The 16,395-nt window shown below is 41.5% G+C and overlaps 1 protein-coding gene across 6 annotated transcripts in view; it reads right to left on the bottom strand.

Moving 5' to 3' along the window:
* Nucleotides 1–16,395, bottom strand: part of LOC110491348 (protein quaking-B) — a 35,572-nt gene that overhangs the window by 18,102 nt on the left and 1,075 nt on the right. For all 6 annotated transcript variants that reach the window (XR_005036439.1, XR_005036438.1, XM_036946126.1 and 3 more), the window contains exon 2: nt 4,476–4,627. Coding sequence is in view for 4 of the 6 variants with exons in the window: in XM_036946126.1 (XP_036802021.1) it covers nt 4,476–4,627 (152 nt within the window). In the remaining 2 variants the exon portion in view is untranslated. The remainder of the gene's footprint in view (nt 1–4,475; nt 4,628–16,395) is intronic.

Genomic DNA, 16,395 nt, shown 5'->3' with positions numbered 1-16,395 from the left:
CGCGGCCGGTTACGACAGAGCCTGGGCGCAAACCCAGAGTCTCTGATGGCACAGCTGGCGCTGCTGTACAGCGCCCTTAACCACTGCGCAACCCGGGAGGCCGAAAAATAGATTTTAATCTCAATGAGCCCTTCCTGGTTAAATAAAGGTTAAATCAAATAAATAAAAATAAAATAATGTAGTTGTGAAATTGTTAAATTACGTGTTAGATATTACAGCACGGTCGGAACAAGAAGCACAAGCATTTCTCTACACTCGCATTAACGTCTGCTAACCATGTGTATGTGACCAATAAAATTGTATTTTATTTTATTTGGCCTGGTTGGTAACTTGGTCTAAGTTGGCCTGGCCATGGAATACTCGTGGACCTGGTTGGTAACTTGATCTCAGTTGGCCTGGCCATGAAATACTCCTGGACCTGGTTGGTAACTTGGTCTCAGTTGGGCTGGCCATGAAATACTCCTGGACCTGGTTGGTAACTTGGTCTCAGTTGGCCTGGCCATGAAATACTCCTGGACCTGGTTGGTAACTTGGTCGCAGTTGGCCTGGCCATGAAATACTCCTGGACCTGGTTGGTAACTTGGTCTCGGTTGGCCTGGCTATGAAATACTCCTGGACCTGGTTGGTAACTTGGTCTCGGTTGGCCTGGCCATGAAATACTCCTGGACCTGGTTGGTAACTTGGTCTCGGTTGGCCTGGCCATGAAATACTCCTGGACCTGATTGGTAACTTGGTCTCGGTTGGCCTGGCCATGAAATACTCCATGACATTTTTAATTGGTAGCACTGGTGCTCCCAACTTAAAGTTATGAGCACCACATGAAAGAGCGCCAGAAAATATGATTTACCGTTGTTGAGATACATCCTTTATTGGGCCTATATTCAAACTACTTTGCAGCACATGTTGTGCTCTAAAAACGAATATGTAAAACTGCAAACACTTTAGTATATTACAAAAGCTCAAATGTTGCTACGAATACATAGTATCGACGAGTCATTTGTGTAATATTAGTTTTCTATATTGTGTAAAATCACTATTTGTGGAAAAAGTACCTAATTGTCATACTACAATAGAAAATTACTCAAGTAAAAGTTCTCCAGTAAAATACTACTTGAGTAAAAGTCAAAGTATTTGGTTTTAAATATACTTAAGCATCAAAAGTAAATGTAATTGCTAAAATATACTTAAGGTTCAAAAGTAACAAATAATTTAAAATTCCTTATGTTAGGCAAACTAGACAGCACCATTATTTTTATTTTTTTACGGATAGCCAGGGGCACACTCCAACACTCAGACCTCATTTACAAACAAAGCACTTGTGTTTAATGAGTCCACCAGATCAGAGGCAGTAGGGATGTTCTCTTTATAAGTGTGTGAACTTGACCATTTTCCTGTCCGGCTAAGCATTCAAAATGTAACAAGTACTTTTAGGTGACAGGGAAAATGTATGGACTAAAAAGTACGAAAAGTGAACGAGAGGAAACAGATGCGTCATAGCGTGTCAAATTAGAAAGCAAGTCTATTTTTATTGTGTCTCCGCGGAGCAATGCTTATAAAATAATCAGATCAATTGCATGGGTTGTTTGTAGAAAAGGGTTTGAGGAATTGTTATGATCTTCACTATGCTAAGAAGTCTAAAGATGTAGTTTAACATTTATTTGGGCTGTAAGTTAAGGTTTCTCAGTGAAATCAGCTAAACATTTTTGAAAACAATCGCAGCCTACCTGGTTTGACTTCGATCATAGGAATATAGCCTAGGAAAGGCTATGGCTGGAAAACTCAAGAAACGAGACTAGCAAAATTCTTCAGAAACTGCTCCGGTGTACAGTGTTGCCAACTTAGCGACTTTGTCGCTATATTTAGGGAGTATTCAGACCTCTCTAGCGACACATTTTTTAAAAAGCGACTAGCGACAAATCTAGCGACTTTTTCTGGTGTTATTGGAGACTCTGACGTGAAAGCAAGTATCGTACTCTTCTCAATGAGCAGCGGGTGTTGCCGTGGGCCCCACCTCCGTCCTAAAGCACTCGCAGGCAGCCCAGTCCTCACGCAGCAGTCCCTCCCAGCTGCAGTCAGAGCAGGAGATGTTCACCCCTCACGTCCAGACTGCAAATGAATCGCACATGCGGGGAGCCGCCGCTGGCTGATCCCGCCCTGGATCCCGCCCTGGCATCCCCAGGGCGGGATGTAAATGTAAAAAACTCAAATAAAAAACTAAAACATTTAATAAAAAACTAAGTAACTCTGCCAGAGTGTCTCTTTTGGGTCACTTTAGCCGGTCCCAAACCCGGATAAAGGAGGAGGGTTGGAATTGTGACATAAAAAAAAACAAGAATCGACAGAAGAAAGTTCATTTGTAGTTCTAAACATATTTGTGTTTTTTACTCCCTTTTTGTCTCTCCCAAGATGTTATTCCCCTCTCCTACAGCGTCCATCACAAATTACATGCACATGGCCAAGTATGCAAATTAGGTGATGACGTCATTTAGCGACTTCTAGCGAGTTTTAGGACAGCCAATAGCTATTTTCCTTATTGAGGAGTTGGCAACACTGCGGTGTATTAGCTACAACTGTCTTCGCGTTCGTAAGCTAACATAACTGTTTAGCACAGGCGGGTAAGGTGGCTCCAGTAGAACATATAAGGGAGTCAAAAGTAACAAACAATAATAGCGAACGTAAAAATTACAACTGTTTACAATATATTATCCTTATAATTAAGTGTGTATACACTGCGCAGTGTGTGAATTAACGTTTCCACTATAGTAATGGCACAACCATGACGCTAATGAGACTGCATTCGCTTTTTTCCCTCTAAGGCTCACGGAACAAAACTATACAGTGAAGCCTTATCATTACAACAATTATCTGGGAGATATTTTTCATAGTTGCAGTGCTCCCAAAATAAAACTCCCGTTGGCGCATGAAAATATTTTGTGGCACTTTAGAGCGCGTGAGTCAGGAATAGGTCATTGTTTGTTTTGGCAGGTGGTGGTGAGGCCAGGCTCTCTTAACCTTATCTGTCACTGGAGCTGAGAGATTAACAAGACAGCTGCCTCTCTTCTCGCTCTCCTCTCTCACACCCGTTGTGTCTGTCTTTATTTGTTTCTCTGACCCCCACACTTTTATACGGATGTGAATGCATTCTCTTCCTTCCCAAAATAACCCCTTTAAAGCGAGCGCACACACACACACACACACACACACAGGGGATATTCTAATGTATTTTTAGCCCTGATCTCATCTGTTCCATCGGTTTGTGTGTCCTTCTGTGTGTTTGCATGTGTCTGTTACCAGTGGTTACACTGTCCCATGCTATTTGGGATCCTTGGACGTCCCATCTCAGACGTTACCCCATTGAAGTTGAAATTTAAAATGGTCATTGTAAAAGTTAAGGTCGGGACTTCCCAATGATCCCGGATAGCACTAACCGCGGTTATATTGTCATTTTATTATGTGAAGGAAGAGAAGCTTCTGTCATTGAAGTTTGCAGCAAATTTGAAATTTGACTTTGGAGAAAAATAATGATACTGAGCAGAACTGGTCAACCCAGGGCGTCAAAACACTTCTGAAATTTGACGTTTGGAGCAACTTTGACATTTAACATTGGAGTAACGTGGATAAACGTCTAATTCTGCAGTGAGACTGTGAGAGCTTGTTGGTCGTCACCCCTATCTGATGTCCTCAGCCATACATTCTAACCCACTTTTATAAGGGCTGGGGGCTTAGAAAGCAGCCCTTTACCCTTTACTGCTACCCCCATCTATGTTAACCAATCTGGATGGACCAGACATGAGTAAGCAACATGGTGATGGCTCTACCATAGAAATAGAGGTCAATGATGGCATAATGGTTGGACTGGTGGCCCTTGCAAGTATACCCATAGGAGCAGAGCTACATTGAAGATGTCGATGGCTAAGACAATTCTTTTCAACAATTGGAGCAGCTGGTAAGGAGCAAAGTTAGGTCGAAAATATACAGCTCAAGACAACATTGTCAAAAATCTGGGGCCAGAGCTGTTACTAACTACCATCCCATTGTTGCAAAGAGTTATGGGATATTAGAATGCGGTTGTCTTAACATCTTTGACATCTTCAACCTAGGAGCAAAGCAGGAAGTAAAATCAGGAAGTGTACCCATCAATCTGTGTGGTGATTTGTTGAATCAGCACAACTGACATTACATAAAATATATTCATTGCAGGAGCCACATCAGTTAGCATCATTTGAACAAAAATGATACCTTACCATGGAAATTATTGCATCACAATACCAGGCAGCCATTGTGAGTGTACTCATGAGTTTACCAGTGAAATTGCAAGGGTTAAAGGTTCCAAGCCCATTCTATTCATATCGGCTTTACCTTACCCTCCAATGGGCTGGACGTTTCTGTTATGGAAAGCGATAGATATTCTGTTATTCATTTAGACACTGACATAAAGACATCTATAACGGTTGAAAAAAGGTTTGTCTACTCACGTCGGGGTACTCTTTAACGGGCACATAGAGCTTCTCCTGCAGCTGAGCCACTGGACCAATCCCATCAGGCAGCTCCTCGGAGTCCCGCCCCTCGGCAGCCACACCGCCATTCATTGAGTCGTTATACATGTCCTTGCGCACTCTACCTATCTCTGATGGAGGGAGAAAGAGGGCGAAGAGAGATTGGGAGAGAGAGAAAGAGATTGAGAGAAGGGAAGAGAGAGAGAGAGAAAGAAAGAGAGGGAAGGAGGGAGAGCAAGAGGGAGGGAGAGAAACAGAAAATAAATTAATAAAGTCAAGCACTACAAAATAAAGACGGAGACAGTGTGTGTTTGTTTAAAGCTGTCTGACTCAGACTTTCAATATTGTTGCATGATGCATTACTAACAGCATGCCAACCACTATAATAACCTGCTAGGCTAGACGCACACACACACACACCACACACATACCCCTGTGAAATAACTATGGCCTGACGGAAGCTGAGTGATAACTAAGTGTGAACATAGTTATAATAACTGAAACTATAATTATCTAAAGCTATATTCACAACAGCTATACGCCACTAATAACACACCTGACCTCACATGTAAACCTGGTTAAACACACACACACACACACACACACACACACACACACACACACACACACACACACACACACACACACACACACACACACACACACACACACACACACAGGGCTCTAAAGTGCGACCAATTTGGGAGAGGGAAAGGGGATGCTTAGTCAGTTGCACAATTGAACTGCATTCAACCGAAAGGTGTCTTCCACATTTAACCCAACGCCTCTGAATCAGAGAGGTGCGAGGGGCTGCCTTAATCGACGTAAACATTATCGGTGCCAGGGGAGCAGTTGTTGTTGGGGGCACAGTGCAACTAGGAAAAATATATTCCAGATAATAATTGTTTTAATGATTAGGCTGTGCCGTACTGTTGTTTCCGAGTGCCCTAGAGAAAAGAGTGCAGATTTGATAGTGTCATGGTTGCACCATTACTACAGTGGAAACGGCTTGCTTGTGACCCAACCAGGTAAAAAAATAACATACCAGTGCAACATTTTTATCTTCCTCGCCGGGACCTCATTTTAGATTCATAAACCAGGTCGTGGGCAGTTCTAGTGTAGCTCAGTTGGTGGAGCATGGCGGTGCAGCGCCAGGGTTGTGGGTTCAACTCCCATGGGGGACCAGTACGAAAAAGTATTTAAAAAATGTATGCACTCACTACTGTAAGTCGGTCTGGATAAAATGTAAAACTGCTCATGTGTCGTTAACCATTTGTTTACACTTTGTTCAGTTATGTTACCTCATTGGCTAGCTAACAACCTGGCAAGTTTATATCCAACCATTTTGGAGAACAGAAAAAAAGTAAGCGATAGCTTCTTCAGGAGATCAACGACAGAGCGAAAGAGGCAAAGGGATAACTGGGCCCAAACTCTGTCTTCTCCAGCAGATGGCGTTTTTCACCACAGAACAAGAGAGGAGTTTTTGTATGGAGGTCAGGGAGAGTGTAAAATTTGGTTAACAAAAAAATGATTGGCTTATTTGCTACGTGTGGCTTAGTTGATTGAATAGAAGTTTTGTAATGATTAGGGTTTTACGAGTGTACTGATATAACTAAGAGATGTGACAAACTGGAAACGGAGAAAAAACACGTGCCTGGTCGTCACTAGTTACCTCAGCCACCCCACCTATTTCCACAATTTCTCTTCTTAAAATTTGATTTTAAAGCTAACCTTAACCACACTGCTAACCTTATGCCTAGCCCTAAACTTAAATTAAGACCAAAAAGCAACAAAAAAACATGCATTTTTACTACATAGCCAATTTAGACTGTGTTTGTGGTAACTATTGGAAACCGTTGTTCACAAGCTTATCTGCCCTCTCATTGGCTAGAGTGGTCCCACCTAGGGGTGTTACGGTGACCATATTAGCGCCACAGCGGCAGTCATGAGTCATGACCACCATAAAACAGAGTTTGATGGCCTCTATTAAAAAGAGGAGGATCCCTCTATACACTAGGCCTACTATATTTACTTATCAACTTTACTACTATTAAGCACATATTAAGCACATATAGCTTACCTGCCTGGCATGCAAATGAACCACGGGAAAAGCATCCTCCATTCTCTATTTAAGTGCATAAATTACATGTATTTTGTATCAAAACTTATTTTACACATAAACTAAATAATGTATGTAAAGACAAGATTAAATCAAGAATAGTCTGGTGGGTAACAATATTATCGTTTGTCAATGATGTATTATCGCTTGTGGATGATGCATTATCGCTTGTGAATTATGCATTACTGCTTGTGAATGATGCATTATCGCTTGTGAATGATGCATCATCGCTTGTGAATGATGCATTATCGCTTGTGAATGATGTGTTATCACTTGTGAATGATGCATTATCGCTTGTGAATGATGCATTATCGCAGGTGAATGATGTATTATCACTTGTGAATGATGCCCAGTTTGTGCAGTAAGGCAGGAAACTGTGCATGCCTATTTTTTGTGACTTATAAATTATAGTCACACACCTCATGTAGCCTAGCCCATAGGCCTATATGTTGATAAGGTTTGCATCACAACTAAAGTGGCCAAATAACTTCAAAAAATTAAGTTAAGTTTGGGGAAGACAATTTTCACCATAAAAATGCACCTTTATAATAATGCATTACATGCAAAATCACATTTGTGGTCATTTTGAGAATGGTGTTTTCCCGCTAATTGATTGCATTTTGGAACATTTGCTCTTACTGCCGTGTGCGCATTACTGCGCTTATATGAAGAAATAGCCTAATAGTTTACCAGCATTTTAAGCTAAACGTTCTGATCTGTTGCATCAACCTCATTGTTTTTAAAATATTTGTTTGATGCGAGTGGTTGTATTAATTTGGAATCTATCACGTTCCAATCAATAAATCAAATGTATTTATAAAGCCCTTTTTACATCAGCAGATGTCACAAAGTGCTATTCAGAAAACCCAGCCTAAAACCCAAAACAGAAAGCAATGCAGATGTAGAAGCACAGTGGCTAGGAAAAAAAACCTAGAAAGGCATGAACCTAGAAAGAAACCTAGAAAGGAACCAGGCTCTGAGGGGTGGCCTGTCTTCTGGCTGTGCCGGGTGGAGATTATAAGAGCACATGTCCATTTCAGGCCAGATTGTTCTTCAAGCTGTTCAACACAAGTGGGATGCCGCCAGGAAATTTGAGGATCGGTGAGAATATTATCAAGTGCTTGTCAAATTGTGAATGAGAGACTGATGAAGTGTGTGCAGCCTGCTCGAAATCAAAGCAGAGTTCATGCCTTTCATGTGACTCTTTACAAATCATAATTAAACTCACATCATCATCAGCCTTAGAATGTTTTAAAAATCAAAACATATAGCCTAGTGTTTGAATCACAACTAAAGTTGCATAAATAACTCTTAATTAAGCATATAGGAGAACTTGTTTCTTTGTTAACGCACTCCTTTTGTTAATAGATACCCTCAGAAAATATAAAATAATGTCAAGGAATTCTAAGCAAATTGTCTGCTAAATGAACTAGTGTAGCACACAAGCATATGGCATAGCCAGAGGGACAACTCAGAGTATGATATTCTGTTCTTCTGAAATAGACTAGATTTACTTCATATCATGTTTCTTTAGACCGTTTTAAAATAAATAATGGATTTATTGTGATGGTGTAGGCTATATTAAATGTATTTATTAAAATGTAGATGTTCCACTGGTCTGCATCAGTGGCTTGTAGTCTACGCGAGGAAGCCGGGAGATGCTAAACGTATTTATGTTAATTAATGGTAAATTACCATGAGACCGGCAATTATTTGCTTGACAATCACCAGCTGACACAGCCCTAGTCCCACCTGATCTTGCCTCCTCCCGACTGCCTTCCATTTTTGAAGACAATATAATCTGTGTCAATGATCATAGCAATGAATGAACAGCAGATCTTTTGCATTTCGTCATCACAAACCTGACATTCTTAAAGAGAGTATAATATGTTCAATGCAATGCATATAGGAAAATAGTGAGGCGCATACCGACAAAACTGTGGTTATATGTAGAAACAATCAGGCCTCAACTTGATAAATCAACATATTCCCAAGCAACTGGGAGAGGGTGAGCAATCCATTTTGTACAACAGTGAACCAATCAGTTTGTAAACAGTGAACCAATCAGTTTGTAAACAGTGCAGCAACACGAACGCAACAGATCATGGCCTCCGTCAAAGAAAAAGACAAAGGGCAACTTGGAATGTAAAACGAGAGTAATGAACAGTTAAATGCTCTCTGGGAAAACAATACTAAAGTTCACAGTGCCCACCAAAACTAACAAACTGCTACAATCTGTTGTTAAAAAAAGTAGATTGACAAAGTACTGAGTAAAGGGTCCGAATATCTACCTAAAATGTGATATTTCTGTTTTTTATTTGTAATACATTTGCAAATTTACATTTGTTTTTGACTTGTCATTATGGGGTATTGTGTGTAGATTGATGAGGGGGAAAAACTATTTAATCCATTTTAGAATAAAGCTGTAAAGGGTGGAACAGTGGCCTAGGGCAGTGGTCTCTGTGCCCCCAGAGACCCTGGGTTCGAGCCCAGGCTCTGTCGCAGCCAGCCGCGACCGGGAGGTCCATGGGGTGACACACAAATGGCCTAGCGTCGTCCGGGTTAGGGAGGGTTTGGCCGATAGGGATATCCTTGTCTCATCGTGCACTAGCTGTGGCGGGCCAGGCGCAGTGCGCGCCAACCAGGTCGCCAGGTGCACTGTGTTTCCTCTGACACATTGGTGCGGCTGGCTTCCAGGTTGGATGAGCGCTGTGTTAAGGTTGGGTTGTGTTTCGGAGGAAACACGAGCCCGTACGGGAGTAGTAGCAATGAGACAATATATTAACTACTAACAATTGGATACCACGAAATTGGGGAAAAAAGGGGGTAAAATCTCTATAAAAAATAAAATAAATAAATAAAAATAAAGCTGTAACGTAACAAAATGTGGAAAAAGTTTCTGAATTTGTATTATTCCTTGTAAACATAGTTAAGATTCAACAGTGGTTAATATGTGTGGTGCTTCCACTCATCTCACTTAGGTCTTTCAGTGCACCCAATAGAGACCCACCAAGCACTATACTTTAATCTAGTAACTCCCCATCCCGGGTCCGGGAGCGTAATCATCGACTGACACTAATAATCATCACCCTGACCAAGGTCCTTCTCCCCCGATTGCTCAGTTTGACGGAGGAAAAGAGGAAGCAGATCGGGCTGCCTTTGAGAATCCTTAGGCGAGCGAGTAAACTCCCACTGCCATCAATTGTACTTGCTAACATACAATCATTGGAAAATAAAATTGATGACCTACGATTACAATTATACTACCAATGAGACATTAAGAACAGTAATATCTTATGTTTCACCAAGTTGTGTCTGAACGACGACAAAGATAATATAGAGCTGGAGGGATTTTCCATGCACCAGCAGAACAGAGAAGCTACATCTGGTAAGACGAGGGGTGGGGGTGTGTCTTTTTGTCAATAACAGCTGGTGGTCGATGTTTAATATTATAGAAGTCTTGAAGTATTGCTCGCCTGAGGTAGAGTACCTTATGATAAGCTGTAGACCACACTATCTACTAAGAGAGTTCTCATCTATATTATTCGTAGCCGTCTATTTACCATCACAGACCGATGCTGGCAGTAAGACTGCACTCAACCAACTCTATAAGGCCATAAGCAAACAAGAAAATGCTCCCCCAGAAGCGGCGCTCCTAGTGGCCGAGGACTTTAATGCAGGCAAACTTAAATCACTTTTACCAAATTTTTACCAGCATGTCACATGTGCAACAAGAGGAAAAACAACACTTGACCACATTTACTCCACACACAGAGATGCATACAAAGCTCTCCCCCACCCTCCATTTGGCAAATCTGACCATAATTCTATCCTCCTGATTCCTGCTTAGAAGCAAAAACTAAAGCAGGTAGTACCAGTGACTCACTCAATATGGAAGTGGTCAGATGACTCGGATGCTACGCTACAGGACTGTTTTGCAAGCACAGACTGGAACATGTTCCGGGATTCATCCAATGACATTGAGGATTATTCCACCTCAGTCATCGGCTTCATCAATAAGTGCATGGACGACGTCGTCCCCACAGTGACCTTATGCACATATCCCAACCAGAAGCCATGGATTACAGGCAACATCCGCATCGAGCTAAAGGCTAGAGCTGCCGCTTTCAAGGAGCGGGACACTAATCCAGACACCTATAAAAAAATCCCGCTATGCCATCAGATGATCCATCAAAAAAGCAAAGCGTCAATACAGGATGAAGATTGAATCCTACTACACCGGCTCTGACACTCGTTGGATGTGGCAGGGCTTGAAAACTATCACAAACTACAAAGGGATACCCAGACGCGAGCTGCCCAGTGACGCGAGCCTACCAGACGAGCTAAATGCCTTTTATGCTCGCTTCGAGGCAAGCAACACTGAAGCATGCACAAGAGCACCAGCTGTACTGGATGACTGTGAGATAACGCTCTCCATAGCCGATGTGAGTAAGACCTTTAAACAGGTCAACATTCACAAAGCCGCAGGGCCAGATGGATTACCAGGACGTGTATCAAAGCATGTGCGGACCAACTGGCAGGTGTCTTCACTGACATTTTAGACCTCTCCCTGACAGAGTCTGTAATACCTACATGTTTCAAGCAGACTACCATAGTCCCTGTGCCCAAGGAAGAGAAGGTAACCTGCTTAAATGATTACCGCCCTGTGGCACTCACGTCAGTAGCCATGAAGTTCTTTGAAAGGCTGGTCATGGCTCGTATCAACAGCATCCTCCCGGATACCCTAGACCCACTCCAATTCGCATACTGCCCCAACAGATCCACAGATGACGCAATCTCAATCGCACTCCACACTGTCCTTTCCCACCTGGACAAAAATAACACCTATGTGAGAATGCTGTTCATTGATTATAGCTTAGCATTCAACACCATAGTGCCCACGAAACTCATCACTAAGTTAAGGACCCTGGGACTAAACACCTCCCTCTACAACTGGATCCTGGACTTCCTGAAAGGCCGGCCCCAGGTGGTAAGGGTAGGCAACAACACATCTGCCACGCTGATCCTCAACACTGGGGCCCCTCAGGGGTGTGTACTTAGTCCCCTCCTGTACTCCCTGTTCACCCACAACTGCGTGGACAAACACGACTCCAACACCATCATTAAGTTTGCTGACGACAGACAATGATGAGACAGCCTATAGGGAGGTCAGAGAACTGGGAGTGTGGTGCCAGGACAACAACCTTTCCCTCAATGTGAGCAAGACAAAGGAGCTGATTGTGGACTACAGGAAAAGGTGGGCCAAACAGGCCCCCATTAACATCAACGGGGCTGTAGTGGAGCAGGTCGAAAGTTTCAAGTTCCTTGGTGTCCGCATCACCAACGATCTATCATGGTCCAAACACACCAAGACAGTCGTGAAGAGGGCACCGACAAAACCTTTTCCCCCTCAGGAAACATTTTGGCATGGGTCCCCAGATCCTCAAAAAGTTCTACAGCTGCACCATCGAGAGCATCCTAACCGTCACTGCCTTGTATGGCAACTGCTCTGCATCTGACCATAAGGCACTACAGAGGGTAGTGCGTACGACCCAGTACATCACTGGGGCCAAGCTTCTTGCAATTCAGGACCTATATAATAGGCGGTGTCAGAGGAAATCCCTTAAAATTGTCAGAGACTCCAGTTACCCAAGTCATAGACTGTTTTCTCTGCTACCGCACGGCAAGCAGTACTGGAGCGCCAAGTCTAGGACCAAAAGGCTCCTTAAAAGCCTCTACCCCCAAGCCATAAGACTGCTGAACAATGGCCTCCCGGTTGGCGCAGTGGTTAAGGGCGCTGTACTGCAGCGGCAGCTGTGCCATCAGAGTCTCTGGGTTCGCGCCCAGGCTCTGTCGTAACCGGCCGCGACCAGGAGGTCCATGGGGCGACGCACAATTGGCCTAGTGTCGTCCGGGTTAGGGAGGGCTTAGGGGTGTAGGGGTGTCCTTGTCTCATCGCGCACCAGCGACTCCTGTGGCGGACCGGGCGCAGTGCGCGCTAACCACGCATTGGTGCGCTGTGTTAAGAAGCAGTGCGGCTTGGTTGGGTTGTGTATTGGAGGACTTTCAACCTTCGTCTCTCCCGAGCCTGTTGTAGTGACGAGACAAGATAGTAGCTACTACAACTATTGGATACCACGAAATTGGGGATAAAAAAGGGGTAAAATAAAAAAATAAAATCAAAAATCAAAAAAGACTGCTGAACAATGAATCAAATGGCCACCGGACTATTACATTGACCCCCACCCCACTATTACATTGACCCCCACCCCATTTGTTGTGTACCCTGCTCCTACAGGGTTTATTATCTATGCATAGTCACTTCACTCCTACCTACATGTACCCCCGCACACTGACTCAGTTCTGGTACCCCCTTTATGTAGTCTCGTTATTGTGTTAATTTTTATTTTCGTTTATTTGGTAAATATTTTCTTAACTCTTCTTGAACTGCACTGTTGATTAAGGACTTGTAAGTAAGCATTTCACGGTAATACCTGTTGTATTTGGCACATGTGACAAATAAAGTTGGATTTGATTTGAGACAGGGATGTCCTTTCTCCCCCCTCATGTTTGCACTGGCAATTGAACTGCTTGCAGATAGAATTAAACAGGCCCCAAAATGTAACAGGTATCAGTATTGGCAAACAGGAATAAAAAAACGTAACTTATTTGCTAAAAATCTCCTGATATGACTCACTAATATTGAAAACTCAATGTCCCCCTTGTTAAAAATATTTTTGGAATACTCTAAAATCTCAGGATATAAAATGAACGTGGAATTTTTTTAATAAGGGCAATAGGAAAAATACATCTTGATTTACAGCAGTGGACAACAAAAAATATTAAATACTTTGGAAGCTTAATAAGTGACAACAAACAACAAATATATAAAGATAATGTTGTTGAGTAATGAAATAAAGTTAAGGCAGATCTAATTAAATGGACAATCTCCTCGTAAATCTTACAAGTAGAATAAACATCTTTAGAATGACATAGCTCCGAAGGTTTCTATATTTTTTTTCAGTAATACCAATTACCCCACCGAAGACATTCTTTAAAAAAGTATACATGTCCCTAAATCTGTGGTTTTAACCTCCCAGACTTGGAGTTGTATCAACTCACAACCCAAGGCTTTTACTTACAACGTATAGTTAAATGCACTAAAGAGGAAGAATGGGTTCATATTGAAGAGGTGCATGCTTTTCCCCAGAATCTTCTCACGTGTCTGTTTTCAAAGGATGGATCGAAGCACATTAACAACTTCATAGTTAAGAACACTATAACAACTTCATAGTTAAGAACACTATAACAACTTCATAGTTAAGAACACTATAACAACTTAATTGTTAAGAACACTATAACATTGAAGAAAATGAAACGGATCCTACAAGAACCAATATCACTCTCTAAAAACACACCCCTATGGAACAATCCTTGGCTTTTCAGAATTTACCAACAAATTGTCCCACATGGAAAACTAAAGGCATAGAAACCGTAAATGATGTGGTAATAGGAAATACAATTAATTCCATGACAGAATTAAAAAGCAATTTTGGACTGACCAACGTAAACATTTTCAAAGACCTGCAACTTAAGTTTTATATTACAACATTTTGACCTGAAAGCTTTTGGACATCAGAGCAATCCTATTTGAGACAGAAAAATATACTAAGATGATAGGTAATGTCCAACTGACAATGTCTTCGAAAAAAATATAAACTATTGGAACCAAGACATAGAAAATGACACAGTTAACTCAAATGTACGCTTAATCCAGTATAAACTAATGTCTAAAATGTATTATACAAATTCTACAGCAAAACTTCAGAGTCATGTCTTAAGTGTAAAACTAACAGTGACTCAATGACACATGCCTTCTGGGAGTACTATAAAGTCCAACAGTTTTAGGCGGAGTTAGAAAGTGGCTGTCAGAAGCTTTACAATATACATTTACTTTTAATCCATCTATCTGCACATTTCAAGACATGGCATATGAGGGTGCCGTGAGATACTCAATGGGTTGGACAATATTATTTTTAGCGCTTATATTGAAAAAGCTATTACTTAAATACTGGACCAATCAAATGCTTTATTATTATTTTTGAAACTGGCTACAGACAGAAACGTCATAACACAATTTGAAGTCAGAGTGTTACAAGCATTAGAAAACAACATTTGGATGTGGGCACGATTGGAACGTAGGTCTGAGCAAGTGTGACGTCATTAATGTTGGTGGAAATGCATGCATGTAAATATTAGTAGAATCAAATGTTTTATCATTAACATATTTGTTTAGAAATCTGGCTACAGACAGAAACCACATAATGTTGGTGGAAATGTATGTCAATGTTAAGTAGGTTTATTGTGTTTTTGTTTGTAAACAAAAAAAAGAAAAGTTAAATAAAACATTACAACAACAAAAAGTAAAATAGCATTTTTACACAATGTAGAAACCTAATATTCCACTAATGACTTTGTCATTTCAATGACAGGTATTCGTAGCAACATCTTAGCTTTTATAACAAACTGTCTTTACCGTGTTGCATATTAGTTTCTGGGGCACAACATGTGTTTTAAAAGTAGCTAGATTTCTTATTGGCTGTATCGCAAATCAATAAAATAAAAATCGTATTTTCTGGTGCTCCTAAATTGTGCTCCCAATAAAAATAAATAATTTAGAGCCCTGCGTACATATCACACACACACACACACACACACACACACACACACACACACACACACACACACACACACACACACACACACACACACACACACACACACACACACACACACACACACACACACACACACGAGAAATGTGTCTTGGATGAGACGGCCACAGTAGTTAAAATTGGCACAATAAGAATAATGTGGCTGCAGAATGGAAAGAGAGCTGGTGCATGAGTGTGAGTGAGTATGTGCAGTCTATATATATATATATACAGAGAGAAATCTAGATAGTGTAATGGCAGGTTGAAGTGTAGAGATAAAGCCAAGCACAAATACCTCCCCGGCCTCTCCCCCTCTTGTCTTTCTCCCGTTGTCTTCCTCTCAGTCATTTTTACGTTATTTCTCCCCCTCTCCTTGTCCTTTGTCAAAATCAATATAATCTGATCATTAATTCCACAGGACATCTCATTGTTTGTTACTATGTCGTTTGACCTGCTTGGAGTGTTTTTGGTTGTTGTTGTGATGGGGGTCCTCTTCAAAGACTACAATCAATCAATCAATCAGCCATACTGTACACACACACAGAGAGAGTTTACTGGCTCTCTATTCACGTCCTCCAAAGTCAAGTATTTTCAGGTTGACATCCCGTTGACCGAGTACTGAGCCTCGTGACTAACCGGGGATGGGCCGCCACATTCACACCGCCTTGCACAATAGGTCACCGACCCAGACTAACAACTGTCCGTTTGTTCACATCACCAACTGCCTGGTGTGTCTCTCTTAATGTCTATGGTGTGTCTGTTTATTAATGTGTGTCACAGTATCTCACCAAACAACATAGTTGAAATATCAACCAACTAATTATCAGTGGAGTAAAGTACTTAAGTAGAAATACTTTAAAGTACTAAGTTGTTTTTGGGGTATCCGTACTTTACTATTCATATTTTTGACAACTTTTACTTCACTACATTCCTAAAGGAAATGATGTCATTTTTACTCCATACATACTCCGTTACATTTTCAATGCTTAGCAGGACAATAAAATGGTATAATTCACAAACTTATCAAGAGAACATCCCTGGTCATCCCTACTGCCCCTGATCTGGT

Source organism: Oncorhynchus mykiss, chromosome 16 (assembly GCF_013265735.2).
Source record: "Oncorhynchus mykiss isolate Arlee chromosome 16, USDA_OmykA_1.1, whole genome shotgun sequence".
Taxonomy (NCBI): domain Eukaryota; kingdom Metazoa; phylum Chordata; class Actinopteri; order Salmoniformes; family Salmonidae; genus Oncorhynchus; species Oncorhynchus mykiss.
Note: the sequence above shows the minus strand (reverse complement) of the source record. Positions and strands in the feature narration are given on the sequence as shown.